At 36.3% G+C, this 14,135-nt stretch overlaps 1 protein-coding gene across 2 annotated transcripts in view; it reads right to left on the bottom strand.

Moving 5' to 3' along the window:
- NOVA1 (NOVA alternative splicing regulator 1) overlaps positions 1-8,808 on the bottom strand; it is a 155,761-nt gene extending 146,953 nt beyond the window's left edge. For both annotated transcript variants that reach the window (XM_053928633.2, XM_053928634.2), the window contains exons 1-2: positions 7,802-8,808; positions 5,933-6,076 (exon numbers count right to left, since the gene is read on the bottom strand). In XM_053928633.2, the coding sequence (XP_053784608.1) occupies positions 5,933-6,076; positions 7,802-7,937 (280 nt within the window). In that variant the 5' untranslated portion in view covers positions 7,938-8,808. The remainder of the gene's footprint in view (positions 1-5,932; positions 6,077-7,801) is intronic.
- Between the last annotated feature and the right edge of the window lie 5,327 nt (positions 8,809-14,135).

Here is a 14,135-nt window from a genome sequence, read left to right as displayed (position 1 = left end):
TAACATGCTATACTTGTCCTATTTGTTTGAACACTTCAAAACACTCAGCAAAGTTTGCTTGCCAAAGCCCCTAACATGCTAAAATGATACCACTTAATTTTACATGGTTGTTTGTCCAATACAAATAAATCAACAAATGTTAATCTAAGAGATAAAACTGAAAGAACTACAATGTACTTCCAGCTTCTGTTCCCTCACAGTTTGAAAAAAAACACACTTGTGGAATAAGAAAATTTAAATTCTACTGACCTAACATGATTTTATTTATATTTCTATACCTAAAAACCCTCTATCTTCCTTTATGTAGATTTTATCAGATTTATGGAAATTATTTTAGTTTTAAATATTTGCATATTAAAAAATGAAAAAGCTGATGACATACCTTTAAAGAATAGGATGAAAAAAATGAAACTTTCACCAATCGGAGCATCAGAAAGTATTTACTGAAAAATACTGCTTCGTTTCTTGCAGATTGCATTTTGTACCATGACACTTCAGTCTCTGAGGGTCAGGTTAATTAAGCTACACAGCAGCTGCAGAGCAACGTGAGACACACACTGCTGCCGTCCCCACCAGTCCAGTCCAATTACCTGTAGTATTCCAGCACTGGACAAGTGACAACCAAGCTCTTCTCTCTAGTCACTCTCTCCCACTGGCCTACTGATAAATGTTAGAACAAACTAACCTCTTTTTGGAAAAGTCTGCAAAGCTGAATGCACCTGCTGCAGGCTGCAATGATGAGTCCCAGAGAGATGTTTGTCAGTCAGATCTCTGCAGATGTTGTTTAACTTTATGCTAGAGCTGTATCCAAAGATGGAAATGAGATGGCAATCAAGCACATATCTCCCACCCTTATTCCCCCAATTTTATTTTGAAAAGCTGCACTTGCGCATAAAACATAGATTCACTAATCTGGAAACGACTAAGACTAAACACTACGGTAAAAAAAAAGATGTTTATTAAGTGAATTGTAGTTAACAAGTGGCATAACTATGTTCAATAAATGTTATTTGTGTCATTTAAGAGCTTAAAAATATTAATTCCCTTAAACCAGAGCAAAACAAAACAAAGCAAGAGAACTATAACATAGCCAAGTTTTTAAATGATGGTTTGTTGTTCGGGTTTTTAGTGACACCACATAGTCCTTAATAGTTCCCAAGACACAGATCATTATTCCTCCTTGTATATTATACGGAACACCTTGAATACATAAATACTGAACTATTTAACCAATTGTGTTGACTATTTTTTAACTTCCTGAAATGCTTTGGGGGTGACATTTACAAGACAATGTTATCATATGTATTGTATTTCCTTACAATGTCACAAAATTTAAATTAGCTATTTTCCCAAAATCCAGAAGACTTCAAATACCAAATTTTAAAGGATATTTTGCTATATAATTCATGAGAACCCTGACACTATAAATTAATGTTTCATAACTTACTGAATGGATGACAAAGATATATCAGAATGAAATAAAATAAATAGCTAAGATTTTAAAAGATAATTCAATCTTTCTAAAAATCCCATGACACAAAACATTTATGAGTTCCATATAAAAATTATGTTTCAGAAACTACAAGTTTAATATAGACTGTGCTTTGCTAGTAAAATTCCTTCATATGTTAAGATTTCCTATTGCTTAAAATGAGAAAGAACTAAAACTGCTGCAAATTTTCAGAGAGGCATCAATGTCTAAGTGAGATTATGGTTCTTCTTCCAACTGAAGATACAGAGAGATAAAATATAAAGTAACCCAGAACAATAAGTAGTATGACAAATATAAATATTAAAACATTAAGATTTAAAGAAAAACATGTTATTACCTATAAGAAACTCTTTATCATACTGAAATAAGAGGTATAGCACACTGTAATAATAAATACCCCATTAAACTGAATAGTATTGGAAATTACACTACTTGATTTTCTACTTGTTACAAGTCTATTTATCTACTACTGATTTGAGCTTAAAATATATACCAGTAAATTTCTAAGGTACTTGGAATCTGAAATCAAAGAGTATAGACTATAACTTTTAGAAGCTATAGCAAAAATATTGACATTATACTGTCAAAATCATAATACTCTTCCTTCAACAATGTAAACAAAAGAAGTGATCTATTTTAAACTGCATTAACTCCTCTGATTTCCAAAAAATATATATATATCATTTTCATACAATCCCATTCCTAAAGGTTACATTGGCCACTGATTTTTTCCCATGTCAAAATTAAGGCAGTCTGGCATATTTCCTTCACTAAAATAAAAATTCACTTACATTCTGATTTTTCATGATTTTTAAAAATTTGACATACAAATGGTTTGTGTTTTTTTTTAAGCACCACTTAAATAGGACAGCAATAAAAATAAAATTAATAAATCTACAAACAGTAAGTTCAAATTTTCACTTAAGGAACATGAAGGAAAACAACACATATTAAATGTGATCCAATTTTTGAACCACAAATATCCAAACAGCATTAAGTCCACACAAACATAGGCCAAGATTATAGAGAAAGATTCCTGTTTGATTGATATAATAAAATAAAAGAATAGGTACACTATGAAGTGTTCTAAAACCTAACGCAGGCAAAAATATTTATTTTATACATCTTTTACTATTCTCAATCAATAAATTTTTCCAATTACCTATCTGAACCATTCATTAGATCATTTTAACAGATAAAATTCAATTTATTGACAAAAACTAAACATATCTTCGATGCCAACTAAAAGAACACTATCGCCATTGTGAAAACGATTACAATAATATAGTCCCCAAAGTAAGAAAGCTGTTTTTTACTAAAGGCGACAAATTTAAGTAACTTAATTATAAAATGATATATAAATATATCAAGTTAGGTTGCTTTAATCAAGTAAGAATAAAAGATATATCTAGAAACCACTAGTAATAAATTAGTATTCTGTAAGATTTGGATTTCTTAAAATAGGTAAATGAATACACAGCACAGCAAGTAGTAAACCTATTTGTAGGTCTTTTTTTACTGATTACAGTAATTGAAAAATGCACTTTACAGTCTTCATCATACAATTCCTCAAATTATTTTATTGAATATATGGCATGCTAAAGTATACAATGCAATATACAGTATTACAATTTCTAAATTTAATTAATGTGTAAAAATTGTTTCTTCATTTCAAACACAAATATAAAAAATATTACTCATAAAGGCAAGATTGCTTAACATTTTAAAGATACAACCTAAGCAAAAAAACAAAAATGATAAATATGAGAATATATTGACTATACTAAAAACAATGCACATATCATTTGTGTTGAAATTTATTAAAATATCCCCAGAGTGTGTCTGTATTCTGCATATATGTATGTGTGTGTGTGTGTGTGTGTGTGTATATATATATATATATATATATATATATATCTTAAAGTTTTTGTCAAACAAATACTGTAGTATTTTATCTAAGCCTTTTGAAAACAGTTACATTCTGTTTCAAAACTTAGGCAATTTGAGAAAATTCATTAGGTCACAACTATAGTACACTTTCCCCAAATACACTATCTCGCCAAATGAGAAACAGAAAAATGCTTCATAAAATAAACATCAGGCATATTCATTCCAATAGAATACAGAGTCATAAATACCTACACAAAACATGCAAAAATGGGCTTCTGAATTATTGCATAATCGTATAAGAAATTCTTTATAACCTGGCAATATAAATAACAGTTTTGAAATTTACTTCATCTGAGATGAGTGAAGTAAGTGTGCCTTAAGTATAATTGTATATATAAGTAAAAAAAGTTGAAAGGTGTTGAGAGGCTGTTATGTTGAATAGCAGGACCTTAAATAAATGCCACAGGCTTGTGGTCAAGTGTGAACAGGAAAACTATTACAATTAAAATCTATCAGCAGAGAGATGCATCTGTCCGAACAGGTAATAACCTAGTTAAAGTTGTATTAAAATACAAATTGTTCAGAATTATTCAACCTTCTTTTAAATTATAAGCTTTAGTTTACCCTTAAAATTGATTCCATAGTGTGTGATTGGTTTCCACCTGTTACAGGCAGAGTATAAGCCTTCTTTTATTCAGCCATTTCAACTCACATTTGATCGGGTTACGTCACCATACACACAAAATTTTATTCAACGCATTCCAGTTTTCCATTTTTTTTAACGGACATTCTTGTTTTGTACAAATAACATGAGTCAGAACTATAAATAAGATAACAAATTTCAATGTAAAATGAAAAAATGCACTACTAAGTGGACTAAAAACAAAAGATCTAATTCTTGGTGTTCCCTTTCCAAACCACTGAAAATAAACTATATTCAAATGAAAAGGCATTTAATTTACTATTTGGAATACCCATGATAAACACCAATTTTCTAAAACATCCCTGAACATCTGATACTACCTCATGTATAATGCAAAAAAAGCTATTTCATTTTCGCCTACTGAAAGTGAATTTCATTTACCACTGCAGTCTTTTCCTAGAACTATCACATTATTAATTTTTCAGTCAAGCTCTTTTGAGTGTTTTTATTTGTACTATGGGTTTCACAATTCCACACTGATTTTTCCACCATAATACATCTTTTAAACGTGCACATATGAATACGTCAGCAAACTTTCTTAATGCGTAAGGAAAGTTTCAGAGACAAGGAAAGCCATCTACAAAACTACACTCATAGGAAACAAACTTTTGAAACAAAAGGCATATCTAACAATTACATTTTAGTTTAATAAATTTGTTTACCACATGTAACTGCACACAATTTATATAACTAAATGACAGTTTCAAGCATTCTAAAACCTTCTTATCCAGCATAATGGTCCATTTTCTACCAACAAGTGATTGGCTATGAAAAAGAAACCTCCAAATGTTCTGCTTGCATTCATGCCAGATGTCTTTGCTGTATTAAAGAACTCTCACTGAATTAGATCACTGAAAGCACATCAGCTTTTCTTTTCTACCAGGAAAAAAAAATAAGCAGTATCGGTTCCCCTGAGAACTGAGTAAATATTTTTCATAACCATAAAGATAAAATTTTTAAAAATTGCAGAAGCTACATCTCGGTTAAAGCAAATCAGTTAACATTTTATCTAGGAGATACACTATTCCATTATGGACTTTTTCCAATTAAACTTAAAAGCCATATATAGAGTAGCAAAATGATTATTTTAAGAAAACGAAGAAAGATGAGCACACAGAACTTTATAACACTTGAAATTTAAAAAGCACACTGAAAAGTACCAAAAAAATTATACCACCTAGGAAACTTACCATATTCTAATGAGTTACAGTACCAAACAACTGTTAACGTATTTTAATCAAATACATTTCTTAAGTAACACAGATTTTGAAGCATTATTTTACTCCTGACATAATACATTTTTGTCACAATTACATTAAAAACACAATATTTAAGAAATCCGAAGAGGCAGCACTTGTCCTCTTTACTTCAGTCCAGGGCCAACAAACAAAGCAATGAAGCAGAAAGAGGTACATAATGGATTTAGAAGTAAATGGTCCATTCTTTAAGAAGGCTTCCTACCCCCTCTTCTGAATTCACTCTAGACTAATTGTCATTACAATGATGTCTGAAAACTTCATAAGAACCCTATTTCCTGATGCCAGCTGTCAAGGCTTCTACCTTTAAATTTCAGGTGTTTTCCCCAATTAGAAAGTGTTTAGCAATACCCAGAAGATTCATCTCGCAATTGGCTTAAATCACGGACACAGTATATTATAGAAAAAAGACATAATCAACAAAGGAAATAGTCTTTAAGAATGTCCACAAACATTCTAGTACAACCACTATATAAATAACATTAAGTCCACACTATTAAGAATTTCTTTCAATACAGCACACAACACACGTAGAGCTTCTTTTTCTTTCCTTGGGGGTTTATCAAAAAATCTCTTCACCATTGCACCTACCTGGGTAAAAATCTTTGGACTTAGACAGCTTGATGGTGGCTCCTGTTTCTTTTTGCAACTGAACAATTGTCTGTCCTCCCTTCCCAATTATAGATCCAGCAGCATAACTAGGTATGAGAACCTTTAGAAAATATTGGCCGTCTTCTGAAAAATGCAAAGAAATATACTTTGTTAACATGATAATTTACACTTTGTATCCCCTCTCCACCCTCAAGAGAGAAAAACAGCAATTAAAAACACTGGGCACATAGCTGCAGGAAATAATGGGGTTACATTTTTTAAAAGAACAAAAACATGCCAATTACACTGAAAAATAAATTTGTGCAAATGTTTCCCATTTTGTAGGATTTACATTTTCAAACTTGGAATTAAAATAAACATGTTCCATTATTTTGCAGCACTGTAGGAACTGATGACTAAATTCCAGTTGTTATTCCAAACATGGAAGTCTTCCAATTCTCTCTGTGGTTACTATGGTAAAACAAAATGAACCGACTGTTTAACATAACTTCAGAGATTTACAAAATGACAAACCTTCTCTTAACATACTGCAAAATAAGTAAAAGGACTATAAATGGCGATAAAGTATATTTGTTTGACATTAGCAAACGCGTAAGGACTACAATTAGACATTGCCTGTATCCTACTTAAAGTATGTAAAACAATCATTCTCCCACCAAATAAACCACCCAAACTGTAGGGTGTATTCCAAGCCTTCAATAACTGCCAGGAAATAACTCAAAGTGATTTGGACTGGCAAATCTAACTAATCCTGGTGTATTTCTTTAGCACTTCTTAGTCTACCATGATCTCCTTTAAGCTCATTAATTAAAAGAACTTAAGAAGAATTCTGCCAATACTAAAAAGCTTAAGAGTCATTTATATCAAACACACTTAAAAGTGACCGAACAGACAATGTTCCTTCTCCAAAATAACTGCAATATTTAAAACGGAGAGGGGATAGATGAACCAAGAAAGAGTGAAAAGATATGTTTTATAAAATAGAGCCAACTCCATAAACTTTAATTTCCGTCCAACTGATCATGTCTTAAATAGGAAACACCCCGGCAAATCTAGCTTCCTTAAGTGAATGAACATTCCAAATTTTGCGGATGTGTCATTCGCAAGACCCCCATCCGTCTCTAATGTACATGCTGTAGATAAATTCACCTCTGCCTCGATGCATTGGGTGCATTGTTAGGATGACTCCAGTGCAAATGAAGAAGCAATACCGGTCCCGTTATAACTCATCTTCCCAGGAAGCGCAGGATGTTAACTAACAAGTCACAGTACCAGACACCCCCACCCTCCTATGCACACCGCTGAAGACAAATCAATGAGATATTTGCACCGACAATATAAGTGCGGTAAGAGCATGCTCTCATCAAGATTTTGCGTACTACTTGTGGCCCAAAGCAAGGGGACAGAGAGAGAGAAAAACTCTCAGGTGCCCCAATCCTTTGCTCTCCGCTACCAAGTGCCATTTATTTATTTATTTTATCAGAAGGTTAAATGCAGGGAGCATCTTCAGTCGGCCATCACCTCACTCGGGGGTCATTCTCCTCCTTCTTAACGGACCCCTTGCCAGGTCTAGGATATTTAAATGGTCAGCCTTTCGACCGATTAAATGGAAAGATAGGTCTATTCCGAAAAACCGGTCGCCATTTTGATGAATGATAAACACAGAAATGAAAATGTGTCCGGGACGGCGAGGTGCGGGGCAGGTGCAGGGGAGGGGGCGCGGGAGCCGCCGGTTCGGGCTGGAGGTGTCCGGGCCGCGGGAGGGAGGGAGGGCGGCGGGAAGGAGGGAGGGAGGCAGGGGCGGGCGGCGGGGGATGGGGCCGGCGGGGAGGTGGAAGCGATACCCACCGCCCGTATTGGTCCTCTTGGTGCTGCCGGCTTCAGGGGGGGCTTCCAGCGGCCTTTTCCGCGAGTCCGGCGGGTCCAGGTCTATGGGAACCCCAGTATGGGTCCCGTTCTGCTGGATGGGAGCTGCCGCCATCATGTTTGCAGTTCCAGCCGCTGCTACGGGGAGAAGGTTCTCCCTTTTGTTTTGGCTTTTTTTTTCTTTTTTCTTTTTTTTTTTTTTTTGCGTTTGGGATTTCTTAAGGTTTTTTTTTAATCGGATCAATAGAAATCTCTTTAAGAAAAAAAGCTATGTTGCTGGTTTGTTCTCACTGGGGAGGGGGCAGGGCTGAGGAGCAGCTGCAGTGCAGTGTCAGAAAGGAGACAGGGGAATGGAGGGGGTGTGAGAGACGGAGGGTGAAAGAAGGCGAAGAAAGGAGAGGGGGAGAGAGTGGAGAAGAGAGAGGGGCGAGTGAATGAGCGGGAGGAGGGGAGCGGGGAGGACGGGCAGAGGGAGTGGGAGAGCGCGAGGGCTGGCGGGGCGCGGGAAGAAGCCGAGGAGGAGGGGAGAGTAAGGGAAAGAGTGAATGAGCAGGAGGAGGGGAAGGAGGTGGATGCGGAGAGGAGCGAGCGGCGGAGGAGGGCAGGAGCCGGGAAGGAGCGCGGCGGTTCCCGCGCCGCGCTAGCGCTGCGCTCGCTCCCGCCGCTGGTGCTGCCGCCGCCGCCGCTGGAGCGGTTCTGCCGTTGCCTGGGCTGCTCGATGCTGTTGCTGCTGCTGCTGCCGGGTCTCACTCATTATTTCTCCCGCTTGTGGGGGGGCGGGGGGGGGGGGCGCTGACGGGGAGGGAGGGGGATGGCTGCGAGGGGAGGGTAGTGAGGGGTTGAGTTCGTAGACTCCCACACACTTCGCGCTCGGGTCTTTGCCTTTCAGCAGCGCGCCGCCGCTGCCTCCCAGCGCCGAAACCTCAGCCAGCGGGGGCGCAGGGAGGGAGAGCCTCGGGGCTGGGGGCGTGTGAGTGTGACTGCGCGCGCGGGCCGAGCGCGTGCTCGGCAGCGCGCACCGGCGGCGTGGGGCGGGGGCGGGGGCTAGGGCGCTCCCGTGGGAAGGGTGGGGGTGAAAGGTTGCGGGTCCCCGGCAACACGGCTCAGGCAAACGTAAGCGGCTTGTCGCAGAAACCAAGGGGTCCAAGAAACGCGCTAGGCTGGAAGGCGGGAAGCAGAGATTACTGACAGCCTTGCCAGCCAATAAAGTGGAAATGTGAGAAAGGCTCTTCTGCCCCCTTCCCAATCAGAAAACTTGGGTAGGAGTGGGAGTGAAGGGGCGGGGTGGCATCTGGGTCCCTTCGGGACTGGAGGGGCGACAATTTTGGATAGTTTGAGAAGGGCATTCGAGTGACTGTTGACAACCGGCGGGACAGCGTCATCGCTGAGGAAGAACGTCTATTATATGCTTCTGGGACTCCTTCCTAGGTATTAGTTCTTATTTTTAAATCAGGTGAAAGACATCAGTTAACATCTCACTCATCGGAGATTTTCTACGGAATGATTAATCAGAAGAGTATTCATTACTCGCACTGTGCGACATCGTTAGAGAACTTAGTGTTACTCGCCACCTTAAATGCTTTCGGGAACAAGCCAGGATATAAATAAATAAAGCTAAGTATGGGTCTTCCCTTTACGAATGGCTGGTAGGCAGACTAAAGAGAGGCAACAGCTGAATGTGTACAGAAAATTAAATATTGATCGAAATATACATATAGGAATAAAATTTATTGCAATGTGCACAGCCTATGATTTTACAGATCTTGCATATATTACAAACTTGAACCTCAGTCCTAGAACACTTAAGAAGAAAAATCTAATGTAGCTAGCTGGAATAGATCCTGAAAGTCTGAAAAGAGTCAGTTTACAGATGAGTAGCGGGATTCAGGGAAGTATATTGCCCAAGGTCATCTAGCAGGTTAGTAGTTGAATTAAATCAGTGTGCTAGGAAGCAGGGACAGTGGCAAAGCATGAGCTTTGGATTCCAAAATCTTGATTTCATTCTTTGCAGACATGCTCTAAAAATGTGTCTTGGGCAAAGCCCTTAACATGTTGGTACTTATTAAGGGCTTACCATGTGCCAAGTGATTCACTTTACATACGATGCTTTTTATATATGTGTATCATGTAGTTATTACTGCATCCTTTTAAAAGAGGTTTTTAGGTTTAGAGGCGTTATTAGTTTACCCAAAGTCACACAGATATAAACATTGTAGCAATAATTCACACTCAGTTCTTCCTATTTCAAAGTCTGATCGCTTGAATACTGCAGTACCCTAGAACTTAAGGTTCCCTCCCACTGAAAACAGGGGCTGCAAACCTAGCTCCCACAATTCTTACGAGCCAAATGAGATAATGTACACGGCAATGTAGTATAAGATGTAAAAAGGTATAAACATATTCACTAAATTTCTAGAACAAAGATGCTCCTTCCCTATATTTTCCACTACAGCACTTCAACCTGAGAGATGGCTTTATTGTTAAGCAGGCATAAGAAAGGACTTCGCTGTAATTCTATGGTATTCTAACCAAGGATACCTGCATATCTGAGGCAATAACCAAAGAGAATAAAATTTAATTCTTGCTAGAGAAGGGAATGGAAATGAATACTAACCCAACTCCTAGAGTGCATTCTTTATTGGAAGGAGCATCCAGAAGGCATTGGGATCTCTGATGCTTTTTAAGTAATGAAAGATAGATGATAGTCTGCTGAATAAGGAAGAGAATAATGCACAGTTTGAGAATAAAAGTTCATCCAGTGTATAAAAACTGTATAAAAAACACGATTGCCTCAACTCAGGGAATAAGACATGCTGAGAGCTGAAAGAATGGGAAAGCAGTAAGTTAGTGCATATTGGTAAAGGCTTGTGAACCAGAGTCCAGAATTTTGAACGCGATGTAATAGGAAACCACAGCATAGCTTTCATGACCGAAATAAATAGGATTTATACACAGAATTGGATGTAAGCAAACAGAGCTGTGATAGGGAAAAAAGAAAAAAAAAAAAAAACAGGGCTAGGGATAAGTATGTGGTAGTCAAGGTAGAAAAAGGCTGATGCCAGACATTGTGGAATCAAAGTGTTCTGTGAAGTGTACAAAAATATGTAAGGATGTTGTTAAGAAGAAAATTAGGGCTTGGATTTAGTACCAGATTGTTTTCAAACAGTAAAAGACGGGGGAGAGAGATAATTCAAAGACAAAGGTAGTTCAAAGCTGTGTTACATTAAAGCTTAGGCAAAATAATCAATAAAATGTAGTTTTGAATAGGAAAAAGACATAGATTTGGAAAATATGCTGTTAACAAATTTCTAAAAATACTTCTAAAATAGTTTAGAAAATGTAAGTATTACCATGCATAAGTTAAACTGCCTTACAGACAAAAGCTTACTGAGTTTCATGGTAGTTTATTTTTATGGCATTTATTTAACCCTTTTTTTATTCACTTTTTCAGACTTAATATTTAAATATTACCCACCACTCTGTGGGGCTCATAAGGAGAAGTTATAACTTTTAATGTGAATAGTATGCTTAATAGTAACCTGGCAATGATGTGCTAGAAATTACAGAGACTATCCTAATACCTGGTCACTAAGGATCAGTACCTATGAGCTGATTTTGTCAGTGAGAATTATCAGAGATTACATTCTAACTAAACCTCTGTTCCCTAGTATATTTTGTTGTTTTTTTTTTAAATTATACTTGTTCATTTCACACTTACACCCTACCATTCTGATTAAATAGAAAGGAACATTCTGTCCTTTGTTTTCTGCATTTTTTTTTTACCAACCAGTAAAACGGAAGAAATACAAAAGCAGCTCCCAGTTTATTACTGATGATTACACTATACCGCTTATGCTACAAATAAACTGAATGAAATTTTCAAAAAATATAATAGAGGCATTTTGACCTTTTAATTTTCTGAAAAGAAATGCTTTATTTTAGCTAAGCAAGCACAACTGAAAATTTGATAATAGTTTCTAACACCTTAAGACATGAGAACTTGTGTACTTTTCCCTATTAATTAGTTGATGACTTATAAACATAAGCAACTGTAGTAAAAAATACTAATCTGAAGAACAGAATCCCTAGCTTTCAGTAGGGGGTCTTTTCCTTCCTAAGTTTTGGTCTGAATAACACGGACATAGGATCATCTATTTTCAGTAATGATTATTGGTGTTCTAGAGAAAGCACAGATAGTTGGTGTCCACAAATGTTCCTAAACCCATTTCTTTGTCTCCATGCTCCTGCTTTCCTACAATCAATTCTGTTACTAAAGAACATAAATATTCCCTCTACTTGAGTACTTCTTCAGCCTGTCCTTTGGGCACATGTTTTCTGAGTTTGTGTTCTACCAGAATTAGAACCTGAGTTTAGGACTCAAGTGCAAGTAGTTTATTTTGGAAGCGATTTCAGGAAACACTGTAGGGACTTGGGAAAGAGACATGGAATGCAAGAAAGCCATTCAATGAAGGGTGAATTACCAAGCAAGTTATTATTGTGAGCAAACAGCTTAATCTCATTGGAATTCCTGGAAAACCTTTTAAAACAGTAGCTTCAGAATAAATTGTGAAATAACTGAGGTATATAGACACCATCTCCTTCAAGTCATTGGTGGAGGTCTATTCCTAGGTTGCATTAATTCAGTGTATGCTAGCTGGTCTTCCAAACCAGTGCTGCATCTTTTAATGTGTGAACTTTCCCTGGAGGCCGAAACCTCTTCTCCCTTTGCACAGGCTGGAAACGCTGGGGAACTAACACAACCGGGTGGCTGTGGAGCATCCCCCACCATTATGGAAAATCAAGCCAGTGTACTCAGCAATAGCAGGGCAGGGAGTAATGGGTGGGGCACTAACAGTTTGTTACAAGTATCACTATAAGTTTAGGAAAAAGGAAAATAAGCCTATCTGTTTCTGCAAGGTATTGGAAGATCAAATAAATATCAGAGTATTGGGAAAGCTTAAAGTACTCACAAAACAAACAAAAATAACCTAAGCTTTTATAATTATCGCAATCCAAATATTGTAACCAAACATTGATAGTAAAACACCTGAATTGTTTTTTTTTATTTTTAAAAAACACATTTTTATTTTTTTTAAAATACAAGACATGAAAAATCAATGTACATATTCTGTTGGCTTTTTTTATTCAATATAGCACAAAAAATAGGAGCAAATATATATCGAAAAAGTATAACTCCTCATCCCACATCCCAGGTTTCATATAGCAAGTTTTATAAATAGATGTATTGATTAGAAATACTTTTCTAAGATCACACTTCTCAGAGAAAAATTGATATACTGAATTTTTCTCAAAAATTCAAATAGCTTTTATGTTTCTGTATTAAATAATATAAATTCACTGTTGGTGGCTATGTTTATAAAACAGTCTATGAAGGCTCATGCTAATTTATATAGAAACACAAATGTGTTATTAGCATTATTTCAAAAAATGCCCAAACCTTCATATTCTAGTTGCAAATATATCATCCTAATAAAGAGATATGTTAATAATAGGCAGAATCCTAATTCTTTGGCACTGGGTATATTTTCTTGGTTTCTAATAGATCATTAATTCATTCTAGCACTTTTCTAAATATTATGAAAGGCATCTGTTGGCCTTTACCTTAAAGACAATAAATCTGAACTAACACTTTCCATAGTGCAATAAAAACAACCTTATGATAGTTGGTATATGGTTATGTAAAAAGTTAACATTAGGGGAAGCTGTGGGAAGGTTGTAGGGGAATTTCTATCATTGCAACTCTTCTTTAAGTCTAGCCCTATTTGAATATAAAAAGTTTAAAAAAGTAACCTTCAACTGATTATCTGGTTCTGGCTCTTCCACCTACTAATTTTGGGACCTAGAGTAACTCGTTTACCTGCTCTGAGTTTCACTTTCCTCATCTATAAAATGGGGGAGTTGGTAGATGCTCTGTATGTCTCTAAAAACAAAATTTTTTTATAAGTAAGTTTACTATAGTTCGTAGAATGTTATAAAGAAAATTGTCAAAATTAAAGTACATATTGTGTGCCTTAACAGGTATTTTTAAATTGGTTAATAATACACATTTTAAAGATGTATGTACTTCAGGCACAAAGGAAAATAATAAGGAAAACAATTTTGATATTGTGAAGAATATATTTACTACCTTCTTTATCTTTTTATATTTTAAAAACAATAATTCATTAAAATCTACAGTTGAAAATATTTTGGGGACCATAATTCAAAATGTGACAGTTTCATCTTTTAAACCATTTTGATATGAAAAATTGCTGGAGTGAAAATAGTAAATGATAAAGATGTTAAGATAAAGCAA

Source organism: Desmodus rotundus, chromosome 7 (assembly GCF_022682495.2).
Source record: "Desmodus rotundus isolate HL8 chromosome 7, HLdesRot8A.1, whole genome shotgun sequence".
Taxonomy (NCBI): domain Eukaryota; kingdom Metazoa; phylum Chordata; class Mammalia; order Chiroptera; family Phyllostomidae; genus Desmodus; species Desmodus rotundus.
Note: the sequence above shows the minus strand (reverse complement) of the source record. Positions and strands in the feature narration are given on the sequence as shown.